Source organism: Chiloscyllium plagiosum, chromosome 16 (genome assembly GCF_004010195.1).
Source record: "Chiloscyllium plagiosum isolate BGI_BamShark_2017 chromosome 16, ASM401019v2, whole genome shotgun sequence".
Lineage (NCBI taxonomy): Eukaryota > Metazoa > Chordata > Chondrichthyes > Orectolobiformes > Hemiscylliidae > Chiloscyllium > Chiloscyllium plagiosum.
The window spans coordinates 66,108,489-66,122,210 of NC_057725.1; the positions used below are offsets into that span (position 1 = coordinate 66,108,489).

Below are 13,722 nucleotides of genomic sequence, written 5' to 3' on the forward strand. Positions count from 1 at the left end.
TCAGCAGCAAATGGAATTCAATCCGGATAAGTGATGCACTAGGGCAGGACAAACAAGGCAAGAGAATATATAATGAACAGTAAGACTCAGGGAACCACCGAGGATCAGAGGGATCTTGGTGTTCATACTTAAGCCAGCAGGACAGGAAGGCAAAGTGATTAAGAAGGTACATGGGATACTTGCCTTCATTACCTGAGGTACGGAGTTTAAGAGCAGGGAGGTTACGCTGCAACTGTATAAAAACGTTGGTTAGCACACAGCTAGTTTGTAGTTCTGAAATTCACATTATAAGAGGGATGCGATAGCACTTATAGAGGGTGCAGAGGAGACTATTTTTACCAGGATGATACCTGGACTGGAGAGTTTTAGTTGTGAAGAGAGATTGGACAGACTGTGATTGTTTTCCCTACAGCAGAGGAGATTGAGAGGGGACATGATGGAGATGTATAAAATAATGGGGGGAAGAGATTGGATAGAGAGGAAGAAACACCTCCCTTAATGGTCATTGATCAGGGGCATAGTTTTGACTTAAGAGGCAGGAGGTTTCAAGGAGATGGGAGGAATTTTGTTTTAAAACCAGTGGGTGATTGGAATCTGAAACTCACTGCCTGTCACGATGGGAGAGACAGAAACCCTCATAACACTTAAGGAGTATTTAGATGTATACTTATCATGTCAAGGCATACAAGACTGCTGGGAAATGAGACCAGAATAGGTAAGTGGGCTCTTTTTGACTGGCTCAGACTCGATTGTTGAAGACTCTTTTTCCTGTTCTGTAGACATCTATAACTCTAACAGGAAGAGTCAACATGATTTAATAATTAACCAGACCCTCTTTGAGGAGTTAATAAACAAGTTAGACAAAGGCAAACCAATAAGATACGATATACTTTGATTTCTGAAAGACATTTGAGAAAATGCCTCAAAGGTTACTAGACAAAAATCATGGAACTGTTACAGCACCGAAGTCAGCATACAGCCTCTGACATTTGTAATCTTCTTTTAGTAATAATAGTCATATTCCTTTTTCAATGTCTCTATTGAACCTGTCTCCAGCACAATCCACGACACTGCATTCCAAATCCTAAACAGTCACCACGTGATTTTCCTCTTGCTGCTACTGTTTCTTTCGGCAATTACCTTAAATCTGTGCCATTAATTCCCAAGCTTCCATGAGTTGCAAGTTTTTCTTTACCTACAACAGCTCTATCAGGTCTGCCTGCAGCCATTTCCTCTTCAAAGGAGAGTCCTGATTTTTCTATCTTCCTAACTGAAATTTCTTACTCTTCTCAATCATTCTCATGAATCTTTTCTGCACCCTCTCCAATGCTTTCATACTGTTCATAAAGCGTGATATACCAGTTGAGGCTGTACAAGTTGTCTTATACACATTCAACATAACTTTCTTGTTCTTGTACTTTATACTTCTTTTCATAAAGTCTAGGTTACTATATGCTTTATTAACCACTCTCTGAACAGGTGATAGCTTCTGGGATCTCCTTAAATCCTATGCTAATGAACACCAGATCTCCTTCGTGCTGTGGATTGTCTCTTTACTTTTGAACTCTACATGTATGATTGTTGACCACTGCACAAACTATGTTGATTAAACTATACTTATAGATCTGGGGATAAAGAAGGAAACCATATTAGAGGAGGAGGTGCTGGATGTCTGAAAATGCATACATGGACAGCATGGTGGCTCAGTGGTTAGCACTGCTGCCTCACAGCACCAGGGTCGCAGGCTCAATTCCAGCCTCGGGCGACTGTCTGTGTGGAGTTTGCACATCTTCCCCATGTCTATGTTTTTTTTCCTCCGGGTATTCCGGTTTCCTCCCACATTCCAAAGATGTGCAGGCCAGGTGAATTGGCCATGCTAAATTGCCCATAGTATTAGGTGCATCAGTCAGAGGGAAATGGGACTAGGTGGGTTACTCTTCAGAAGGTCGGTGTGGACTGGTTGGGCCGAAGGCCTGTTTCCGCACTGTAAGTAATCTACAGTGGGCGGCACGGTGGCACAGTGGTTAGCACTGCTGCCTCACAGCGCCAGAGACCCGGGTTCAATTCCCGACTCAGGCGACTGACTGTGTGGAGTTTGCACATTCTCCCCGTGTCTGCGTGGGTTTCCTCCGGGTGCTCCGGTTTCCTCCCACAGTCCAAAGATGTGCAGGTTAGGTGAATTGGCCATGCTAAATTGCCTGTAGTGTTAGGTTAGGGGTAAATGTAGGGGTATGGGTGGGTTGTGCTTCGGCGGGTCGGTGTGGACTTGTTGGGCCGAAGGGCCTGTTTCCACACTGTAATGTAATCTAATCTAAAAAATACTTCAACACAGTGTTTTGAAAAAGATGTGACTAATAAGGTAGTAGATGTTAATTTTCCAAAATATACTAGATTCTGGAAATTTTGCATTTAACTAAGTATCAAACATAACCCCTTTATTAAAGGAGGCAGGCAGAAAACTATGGAGGTTAGCTTTATGGTGTCATGGGGAAAGTGTTAGATTCAATTATTAAGGTGTATTTCTCTGTTGGAAATACTCTAGAAGAGACAGCACAGTTTCATCAAAGGGAAATCACGTTTAACCAATTTGTTGGAATTCTTTGAAGTAATAACATGCACTGCAGATTAGGATGTGACAAGTGGAGTCCCACAGAGCGCTTTTAACAATTTATATCAATGAAGCAAAAGCATGGTAGTCAACTTGCATATTACACAAAGATAGGTAGGAAAGTATGCTCGAAAGACAACGAGGTTGGGGACTGACAGATTGATCGAGTGTGTGGGTAAAATTCTGGCAGAGGGTGAATGATTGGGAAATTTATGAAATTGATTCTTTCTTTAAAAGTCTTGCTGCCAATGTTAAGTATTACTTAAATGAAGAATGACTATGGAATTCTGAGGTCAGTGATATGTGGGTATTCTAGTGTGTAAATCACAAAGGATTACCATGTGAATAAAACAAGCAATTGAGAATGCTAATGAAATGTTTTGCTTTATTACAAGACAAATTGAACATAAAAATAAGAATATTATGCTTCAGTTATACAGGGCATTACGGAGATCATATCTGGAATACTGCATATGGTTTTGTTCTCAACTGAGTCAGGATGAAAATGCATTGGAGTGTTTCAGAAGAGTTTTATTACTGGATTGTTATCTGGTACAATGGGTTGGCTTACCAGGAAACATTGGACAAACTGGGCTTGTTTTCATGGCATTCATAAGAGTGAAGTCATTTAATTGAGGTGCAGAAGGTCATGAACAATTTTTTTAAAAAGTGGAAAACTAGGGGTTGTTCTTTTAGAGACAAAAGGATTCTCTGTCTCTCTCTGAAGATTGCGTTACTTTGGAACTCATTGCCTCAGAAGATAGTGGATCTGATCATTTTTAAGGTGGAGGTAGAGATATTTGTTAGCCAAGGAAATTTAATGTTATCCAGAACAGATGAGAATGTAGAATTCAAAGCACAAATAGACCAGTCATGATCACACTGAATGAAGGAGTGGGCTCAAGAAGCCTACCTTTGTACATTTAAGAGTACAGTTGACCAAGCAACATTGGAGAAGTATCTGATGAGCTGATCTTCCTCGACAAATTCGACTCAAAAATGTTGAAGGACTGAACACATAGCAGTAAGTTTGCTGATGACACAAAAATGGGCGGGAATGTAAATTGTCAAGAGGACATGGCATTCTATGAAGTTAGGGGTTGTGAGTGAGCTAAAGTTTCCAATATATGGGAAAACATTAACTTGTCCATGTTGACAGGTCAGAAACAAAGTACATTACTTAACTAAACATGACTATAGACTACATAGGGATCTGAATGTCCTGCTACATGAGTTACAAAAGATTGGTATGCAGGTGTAGCAAGTGTTTAGGACAGTGAATGGAATATTGGCATTTATTACAAGAGTAGTTGAATACAAAAGTAGGAGGGTTCCACAACTATATTGGGTCTTGAATTAGATCACATGTGGTCACCTTAAAAAAAAACTGGATTAGAAGCAGATCAGAGAAGGTTCATTTCACTGATTCCTGGGAGAGGCAACAAAAAAGAAAAATGCTGGATAAATTCATCAGGTTTGTCAACATCTGTGGAGAGAAAACAAATTTAACATTTGGGTTCCAGCGACCCTTTTCAGAACTCCAGGATGAGAGGGTTACCTTATGAAGAAAGGTTGAGCAGTTAAGGCCTATTAGACTTTAAGACAACTGGGTGGAGCTCCTTGTATTAAAGTGGTCTTTAAAGGGTTGAGTGCTTAGAACATTTTTCTTGTGGATGAGTCTAGAACTAGGGAATAGCTTTATATATAAAAAAGTGTCTCTTATTTAAGAATAAGGAGAACCTTTTCTTTTGGGGTTACTAATCTGTGCAATTCTTTCTCAGAAAGTAATGGAGGCTGGGTCATTTAAAATAATCCAAGATTGAAATGTTTGATGGGGGCTACAAACTGGAATATGGAATTGAGACTAAAACAGATCAGCCATGTTGCTGTTAACTGGTGAGGCTGGTACAGTCTCTCAGCGGTTAGCACTGTGGCTTCACAGCGTCACGGATCTGGGTTCAGTTCCACCCTTGGGTGACTTGTCTGTGTGGTTTGCACATTCTGCCGGGGTTTGTGTGGATTTGTTCCAGTTTCCTCCCCCAGTCCAACGACGTGGAGGTTAGGATTGGCCATACTAAATTGCCCATAGCCATGGGAAAATGTAGGGTTACTTACAGGGAGATGGCAAAGGGGTGGGGATGGGTCTTGTGTGAATCTAACTAACTCCATTTGAGTCAATGAGTGTATGGAATAAGCTGCCAGAAGAACTGGTGGAGGCTAGTACAATTATACCATTTAGAAAGCATCTGGATGGGTATTCAAATAGGAAGGGTTTATAGGAATACTGACAAATGGGTCTAGATTAATTTATAATATCTGGTTGGCATGGGTGAATTGGGCCGAAGGGTCTGTTTCCATCTCAATGACTCGGAATGTGACAATAATAAATCAAATCAAATCCCACCATGTTTAAGTCAGAAAGATTGTCTGTTTCCATGCTATAGGACTCTATGACAAAAGAGAACTCAGAACAAATTAGGTACTTCCAGAAAATGACAGTGGATCAACAGAACACAGGAAACAGATCTTCGGGTTCCTAAGCATGGAACCACAGCACAGTCTCACTCGATCTCTGTCGCTATTGTGAAATGTTAACTTTGTACTTCTGTATGATACGTAATAAACTCCCTGATTTGGTTAAGAAGCGAGGGCTGAACAAGACCAGGTCAGAATTGGTTAAGAACACAAAGTGAGATGGGTTGGGACATACTATGTTGCATTTAGGTCATAACAAAATGTGGTTCTAACAATGAATGAAAAAGGGATCATTCCCAATTCCTACTCTTTTTCACTTTGTTGTTTAATGTGAGCGATAGAGGCAAGATTTACATTTACTCTCATCTCCAGGGGTCTTAAAAACACATGGTGAGCACCTTCAGGAGTTAACTGCTGGCCATTGAAATGTCAAGGGTATCAGTACGGGACTGGAGTCACACACAGAGCAGACCACGTCAAGACTGCTTTCCTTTCCGAAAGGACATTAATGAACTGAATGGGCTTTCACATTTTTTCTAATGCCAGTAGGGGAGGTGATGTCACCGGCAGACGGTGAAATTTGCATTCAAAAACTCTGAAATTAAAAGCTGGCCCAACGGCAACCATAAGGAATGTTACTAAAGCTCATCTGGTTCACTAACGTCCTTCAGGGAAGGAAATCTGCCAATCTGACCCAGTCTGCTCCACACGGAACTGCAGATCAACAGCAACGTGGCTGTCTTTTAATGGTCCTCTGTGCAATAAAAGCGGACCTCATTCCCTAATGATTCCCTCATTCCATAAATAGTTAACAAGTCCTCTAGAACGGTTAAAAACTGAGTTCATGCAATAAAACCAGAAAATGCTAAATGCAGCCACTGTTTCTCACTTTAAAGATACTGTCAAACCTATAAGGTATTTTTAACATTGTTAGTTTTCATTCCAGAATTTACAGTATTTTCATAGAATAACTAGTGTGGAAACAGGCCCAACAAGTCCACATGGAACCTCTGAAGAGTATCCCACCCAGACCCATTCCCCTACCCTATTACTCTACATTTCCCCGACTAATGCAACTAGCCGACACATCCTTGAATATGCAATGTAGCATGGCCAATTCACCTAACCTGCACATCTTTGGATTGTGGGAGGAAATCCATGGGACAATGTGCAAATTCCACACAGATCGTGCTAACCACTGAGCCACCATACCACCCTATTTTTCTCTTCCGTTAATGGAAATTCATCTTCTTTGGTCCCAGTTTCCACATTACTAATTAGAGTGTCATTGCTACTCCACTTAAGTTACAGTTGGAACGCTAAGCAAATATCCAATCACTACAGGATAGGTGCTACATGCAAATAGCCTTTTGTCCTTGACATCTACATTTCACTTTGGGAGGGCTGAAAGAGATGAGATACAGTTTTGTAGACACGGTGCTCATGGTACAGCTAGAAACAGAATAAAGGCACACTGCTGGCTTTAGTGAATTATGTCGAGCTTTCCTCTTTTACAGCAGGTACATGTTCAATAATAGGGCAGGTTCGGAACAATGTAAAACACAGTCCCTGAGCATCATAGAACGTTATACTCATAGTCATAAATTACAGCAAACAAAATTGAAGGCGGTTTACATTGAAAAAAAAGAAAACTGCTGAAAACTAAAGTCTTTTCAGGCGGTTAGCAGGATCTTAGCAGCTTAGAGCCAATGTAAACAGGGAAGCCATGCAACTGACCCTAATCCCATGTGGAAAATGCAGGTCTCAATATGGTTCACTGTCCAGGTTCTACTAACCATTGCCAAACTTTACCAACTCTCAATCAGATTTAGACTTAGAAAGATACCTGCCCATACAATAAGGGGTAGCACAGATAATCTTCAGATTGCACAGAGCACATTTTAGATGCAAATTTGTTTTATGAATACAGCATTCAAATCAGTCACTTTAGAGATTTCACCACAATGCAATGACATTTAATTCTCATTAATCCATGAGATTTATAGTTATCACAGGAGGAAAAGAATGAACGGAAGTTCAGTAAAGAAAGACAGCATGTATGAGAGTGAGAGAACAACGGGAGAGTAGTTGCCATCCACATTAGACGGACCATGAAAGGTAAGGATTACAGTAACTGAAGAGCACCATGGAGATGGACAGACAGAGACATACACATACACACCCGTTCATTGCATTGTTGCCTGTAGGATATTGCGTTAAGCCTTGCTCCCACTGTTAACATTGATTTTCATTAACTGTTATGTATTTGCAATGTCTGGTAGAAAATTTGAATGTTAACACAAAGTGCTACCCTCACTCCTGCACATTACTCTTCACAGATTTAACTCTCAATACCCAAATAATGTGTGTAGGCTGGACTTCTTGGAAACTAAAGTTGCAGTGTGCAGCATCCTCTTTAGAAACTCTCCAAAGCACAGAGAAAATTCCTGCAATTCTAAAACCTAGAAACACCCAGCAAAGACAACGCTGTGAATTAGAAATACTGCTCGAGAGTGTTTAAAGTCTGTTCACGAAAGAGACTGCCCAAAGGCTCCACAATTAGGATATCATCCACTGAAAAGAACTCTACTCAGGTTAAAATGTAAAGCAATTGGATTCTTAGAGTTTTAATGAATGAGACATATTGTAGTTGATGCAATGTTTTTGGATGAGAGAACCGACAGTCAAATATATCCCACAGAGAGATATAAAAAAAGCCTTCAATCTTTGCATACTTGTGAGAGTGCCTTTTCCAATTAGACAGGTTCTAATCCATTTATTAAAATCATGTATAATGCATATAATCTTGATTTGACAGAGTTGGGCAGAATAGTAAATGTCTATGGGATGGTATAATCTGTAAACTCTCGCTCTGAAATCCACGAGCTCCATTCCCTCCCATTCCGTGATCTTCCATACTCAGCGCTGTCAGACCAGGGATCAGCAGACCTTGCCCGATATGGCTAATCGGTGGCTTTTCCCAGCTCCAGTGATGGCAAATTTACTGCAACACAAGCCCAACCTGCGAAGAAAGAACAGCTGGATTCACCACGAGGCCGAGGGGTAAGTGGGAGGAGTCACTACAAGGCCGAGGGGTAGGTGGAAGGATCACCACGAGGCCGAGGGGTAGGTGGGAGGAGGCACCATGAGGCCGAGGGGTAGGTGGGAGGAGTCATCATTAGACCAAATGGTGACCATGTGTCTGTCACGATGGACAACTTGGGGCTGCCATTGAGAGACAGGCCTAGCACCCTCAGGGGATGTTGGAGAGTTGCAAACACCTATGCTCTATGACCCAGGCATTGGTTCTTGGAAACAAAGGCAAGTCTGGGGCCAAAAACCTTGATCTCAGTCCTGTTGTACCAGCCCTCCCTTCATATGAGGCAGGACAGTGCCAGGAAGCATCTAGCTGCAGGAGGTGGCACAGACAGGCCCCTTTACAGTTTCCACCCTGGAGACAGAGGTATCCAGGCCCTCCACCTTACCTGCCCCTCTGATCCTTGGAAGTTCAGACCGAGAAGGTCAACTTGCCTCTGGCAAGGTGACTCTCCAAATCCCAGAGATCACCAACCCAAACCTTCAGGGCCAAAAGGCTCAACTACAGAGGAGACCCCTTCCACCCTACCTTTGGAACAGGATGGTTCAGTGCATCACAGCAGAAGGGAGAGAAGGAAAGAAATTATATTGAGGGCACATGGGGGCCACAGCTAACAATGCTGTGCAGCTAGTTTGCATTCGGCTTCCTTCATAAAACCTTGTTTTTTTTTTGCCATGCACCTGGTTTTCCAATCTATATACAGGTCCTAGATGTTTTGTTGCTGTCTGGGGTATCACTACTTGGCAGAATGGTGGTGTCTACGATGAGCATCAAATAGATGTGGGAGCAGAGGTAACAATGCACGAACACAGCATTGGCTCTCAGATACCATAGGCATTCCCCCCACTTCAACACCACCCACTGTTTAGCTGGCTATGCTCAGACAGCTTCCCAGCAGTGATGATGGGGGGTGGACCTTGTATTCCCACATTGACAATATATGTTCATGGCCATTATCGATTACCTGTGAATGGTTTTAGTTGTCACCCTCATGCCAGCTCAACTAACCTGCCCATTGTGATAGTGTGTGGGCACGGCTGTTCTCAACACTGCACGCTTTCCACGTCCTTCACAACTGAAATGACAGCCAGTGGTCTCTGCCACTGTCTTTCAGCCTCATTGTAAACCTGTTAGAGACCCCCAACATCATCTACCCTTCTGAGGTGCTCAACCCGAGAATCTCACTTCCCCAGGTCAGCATGCAAACAGGATAAACATGCCTATCCACCCCCCTTGAAATCTCCCTTCCCCTTAATTTCTGTGCATGGTGATAACAGTAGCCCACTTGCCTCAAGTGACCTGACACATCATCATGGATGCATGGTTGCTCCAGGCTGGCCTGGCCTTTGGCAGATCTCCTTATGGAGGCACAGGATTCCCAAGGTCCCGATAGAAACATTATGTCAAAGAGCTGTTTCACCCCTGATTGTGTCTTTGGTTTACAGGTACAATGACCTCGGCTCAATGCTGCCGAGAACAGTCCGGGGCAGCCAGGCATCGTCTCCAAATGGCTGACCCCCCGCCCTCTCTCTCTCTCTTCCCACACACTTTCCCTGGAGTTCTACACAGGGGTGTACCCTAAACCCCCTTCCCCAGATAACCTCTCCAACATCGTCTTGTACAGGGCAAAGGTGGAACCTGTCAAAATATTGCAGTAAAAGTTTGTGTGTGTGTGTGTGTGTGTGTGTGTGTGTGTGTGTGTGTGTGTGTGTGTGTAGGTGATTTGGAGACTTACCCCACAAAGACATTAGCAGTCTTACTGTTGGTGTACAGTCCAGCTGCCCCGGGTGGTGGGTGGGTGCTGGGGAGGTGGGGTGGACAGGGTGGCGTGGTTGGGGGCAGATGGGGTTGGGGCGGGGGCGGACAGGGTTTTGTTGGGGTAGTGTGGGGCAGACAGGGTTTAGGAAGCGGGGGTGGGGTCACGGTTAGGGGGGACAGGGCTCACGTGTAGTGTGCTGCTGCCTAGTCTCCTGAATGGGGAGCAGACTTCACAGAAAACTCCGAGCCCCAGAAGAAATCAATTAACCAAATAATCAATTATCCGAACAAAATAGTGCCCACCCAACTCATTCGGATAATCGAGGTTCCTCTGTATACATCGAGCACATTGAGTTATACCCCATCTACCACCCCCTGAGAAAAGGTACAATTGAAATGTGGAGCTTATTCAAGGAACAGCTACTGCGTGTCCTTGATAAGTATGTACCTGTCAGGCAGGGAGGAAATGGTCGAGCGAGGAAACCGTGGTTCACTAAAGAAGTCGAATCTCTTGTCAAGAGAAAGAAGGAGGCTTATGTAAAGATGAGATGTGAAGGCTCAGTTAGAGCAATTGAGAGTTACAAGTTAGCCTGGAAGGACCTAAAGAGAGAGCTAAGGAGAGCCATGAGGGGACATGAGAAGTCTTTGGCAGGTAGGATCAAGGAAAACCCTAAAGCTTTCTGTAGGTATGTCAGAAATAAAAGAATGACTGCAGTAAGATTAGGGCCTGTCAAGGACAGTCGTGGGAAGTTGTGCGTGGAGTCTGAAAAGATAGGAGAGGCGCTCAATATTTTTTGTCAATATTCACACAGGAAAAAGACAACGTTGTCAAGGAGAATACTGAGATACAGGCTATTAGACGAGATGGGATCGAGGTTCACAAGGAGGTCGTGTTAGCAATTCTGGAAAGTGTGAAAATAGATAAGTCCCCTGGGCCGGATGGGCTTATTCTAGGATTCTCTGAGAGAGGAGATTGCAGAGCCTTTGACTTTGATCTTTATGTTGTCACTGTCTACAGGAACAGTGCCAGGAGACTGGAGGATAGCAAATATTGTTCCTTTGTTCAAGAAGGGGAGGAGAGACAACCCTGGTAATTATAGACCAGCGAGCCTTACTTCGGTTGTGGGTGAAGAGTTAGAAAGGATTATGAGATAGGATTTATAATCATCTAGAAAGGAATAATTTGATGAGGGATAGTCAACACAGTTTTATGAAGGGTAAGTTGTGCCTCACAAACCTTATTGAGTTTTTTGAGAAGGTGACCAAACAGGTGGATGAGGGTAAAGCTGTTGATGTGGTGTACAGGGATTTCAGTAAAATGTTTGATAAGGTTCTTCATAGTAGGCTATTGCAGAAAATATGCAGGCATGGAATTGAGGGTGATTTAGTGGTTTGGGTCAGAAATTGGCTAGCTGAAAGAAGACAGAGTGGTAGTTGATGGGAAATGTTCATCCTGGAGTTCAGTTACTAGTGGTGTACCATAAGGATCGGTTTTGGGGCCACTGCTGTTTGTCATTTTTATAAATGGCCTGGATGAGAAGGTAGAAGGATGGGTTAGTAAGTTTGCGGATGACACAAAGGTCAGTGGAGTTGTGGAAGGATGTTGCAGGTTACAGAGGGACATAGATAAGCTGCAGAGCTGGCCTGAGAGGTGGCAAATGGAGTTTAATATGGAAAAGAATGAGGTGATTCACTTTGGAAGGAGTAACAGTACTGGGCTAATGGCAAGATTCTTGGTAGTGTGGATGAGCAGACAGATCTCGGTGTCCATGTGCATAGATCCCTGAAAGTTGTCACCCAGGTTGATAGGACTGTTCAGAAGGTGTACGGTGTGTTAGCTTTTATTGGTAGAGGGATTGGGTTTTGGAGCCATGAGGTCACCTTACAGCTGTATAAAACTCTGGTGTGGCCACATTTAGAGTACTGTGTATAGCTCTGGTCACCGCATTATAGGAAGGATGTGGAAGATTTGGAAAGGGTTCAGAGGAGATTTACCAGGATGTTGCCTGGTATGGAGGGAAGGTCTCATGAGGAAAGGCTGAGGGACTTGAGGCTGCTTTCATTCCAGAGAAGAAGGTTGAGAGGTGACATACAAGATGATCAGAAGACTAGATAAGGTGGACAGTAAGAGTCTTTTTCCTCAGATGGTGATGGCTAGCACGAGGGGGCATGGCTTTAAATTGAGGGGTGATAGATATAGGACAGATATTAGGAGTAGCTTCTTCACTCAAAGAGTAGTAAGGGTGTGGAATGCCTTGCCTGCAACAGTAGTGGACTCGCCAACTTTAAGAGCATTTAAACGGTCATTGGATAAATACACAGATGATACTGGAATAGTGTCAGTTAGATGGGCTTCAGATTGGTTCAACAGGTTGGCACAACATCGAGGGCCGAAGGGCCTGTACTGTGCTGTCATGTTGTTTCTGATATGGATGAGTCAATGCCTAGCAATATATTCAACAGCGGCAGCAGTAATGAAGATACAGAAACCTATAGACCTGACTGAGTAAAGATTAGATTAGATTCCCTACAGTGTGGAAACAGGCCCTTCAGCCCCACTAGTCCACACAGACCCTCTGAAGAGTAACCCACCCAGACCCATTTCCATCTGACTAATGCACCTAACACTATGAGCAATTTAGCATGGCCAATTCACCTAACCTGCACATCTTTGGACCGTGGGAGGAAACTGGAGCACCTGGAGGAAACCCATGCAGACACGGGGAGAATATGCAAACTCCACACAGACAGTCACCCGAGGCTGGAATCAAACCTGGGACCCTGGTGCTGTGAGGCAGCAGTGCTAACCACTGAGCCACCGTGCCGCCCAAAAGCATTGGTTATTGTAAATACTGCTCTCTCTAAACACAACTCGACACTGCAAAATTGCCCAATATAATTTCATTGTTGTGTTAGTTCGGAAGTATGCCAAATTGTTGATGTGCAATTGCAATTCAAGTCTGAAGATGCAAGCTAGGCCATTTAGCATGCGTCACCATTCAATAAAATTGTGGCTATCTGATTGTGGCCTTAACTCCAGACTTTTGCCTGAGCCCCAGAACTTCAAGTCCCTATTTTAAAACTGTTTTCTCTCATTCTACATTCCCTGCAACAGTCAAAGGAAGCTTATGGTCCAACTTCAGCAGCAGATCCAGACCTGGATTCAAACAAAGCCTGTTTTGAAAAAGAGTGAACATTAAACGATGGTCTGTATACAAACAGCTTATTGTGGGTTACCTTCTCAGCAGCCATGCTGGGGCACTTCCAATTGTATAGATAATACTGCAGATTGCCATCTCCAATTCCAAATTTCAGCTTTTCTAAAAAGGTTTTGTTTTCCATCAGGTCCAGTGCATTGAAAACATCAAATCCCTTCTGTTAAGGCAAAGAAAAAATAATGGAACAGAAAATCACTCAGGACACATCTGCCTTGAAATATTCAGACAGGACAAACACTTCCATAGAAATATATTTAACAATTAATTCACAGATCAAACTGGCACAGGATGTAAAAACGTTAGAGGTGGAAAGTTTAAATATGCAGTGTCAGAAACGATCACTCCCAGAGCATATGCAGGTGCAATGCACTCTGGCCAAATTCTTGTTGGAGCATCTCCTATTATACTAGTTTAACGTTATGCCACGTGATTAACAGTGTGTGAAAAAGGGTGGTTGCAAACAAGGGTAGGTGTATGAGAGTGTGTGTTTGTGAAAGAGTAAATGGGAGTTAGAGAGAGGGTGAGAGAGAGGATAAGATAAGTGTGTGTGTGTGTGAGAGAGGGAG

At 43.2% G+C, this 13,722-nt stretch overlaps 1 protein-coding gene across 1 annotated transcript in view; it reads right to left on the bottom strand.

The window, feature by feature from the left end:
- Positions 1-6,633: 6,633 nt before the first annotated feature.
- The window catches only part of LOC122557981 (glycylpeptide N-tetradecanoyltransferase 1-like), a 79,060-nt gene continuing 71,971 nt past the window's right edge, over positions 6,634-13,722 (bottom strand). Inside the window, exons 11-12 of the mRNA XM_043706284.1 lie at positions 13,176-13,313; positions 6,634-8,105 (exon numbers count right to left, since the gene is read on the bottom strand). Of these exons, the coding sequence (XP_043562219.1) occupies positions 8,085-8,105; positions 13,176-13,313 (159 nt within the window). The 3' untranslated portion in view covers positions 6,634-8,084. The remainder of the gene's footprint in view (positions 8,106-13,175; positions 13,314-13,722) is intronic.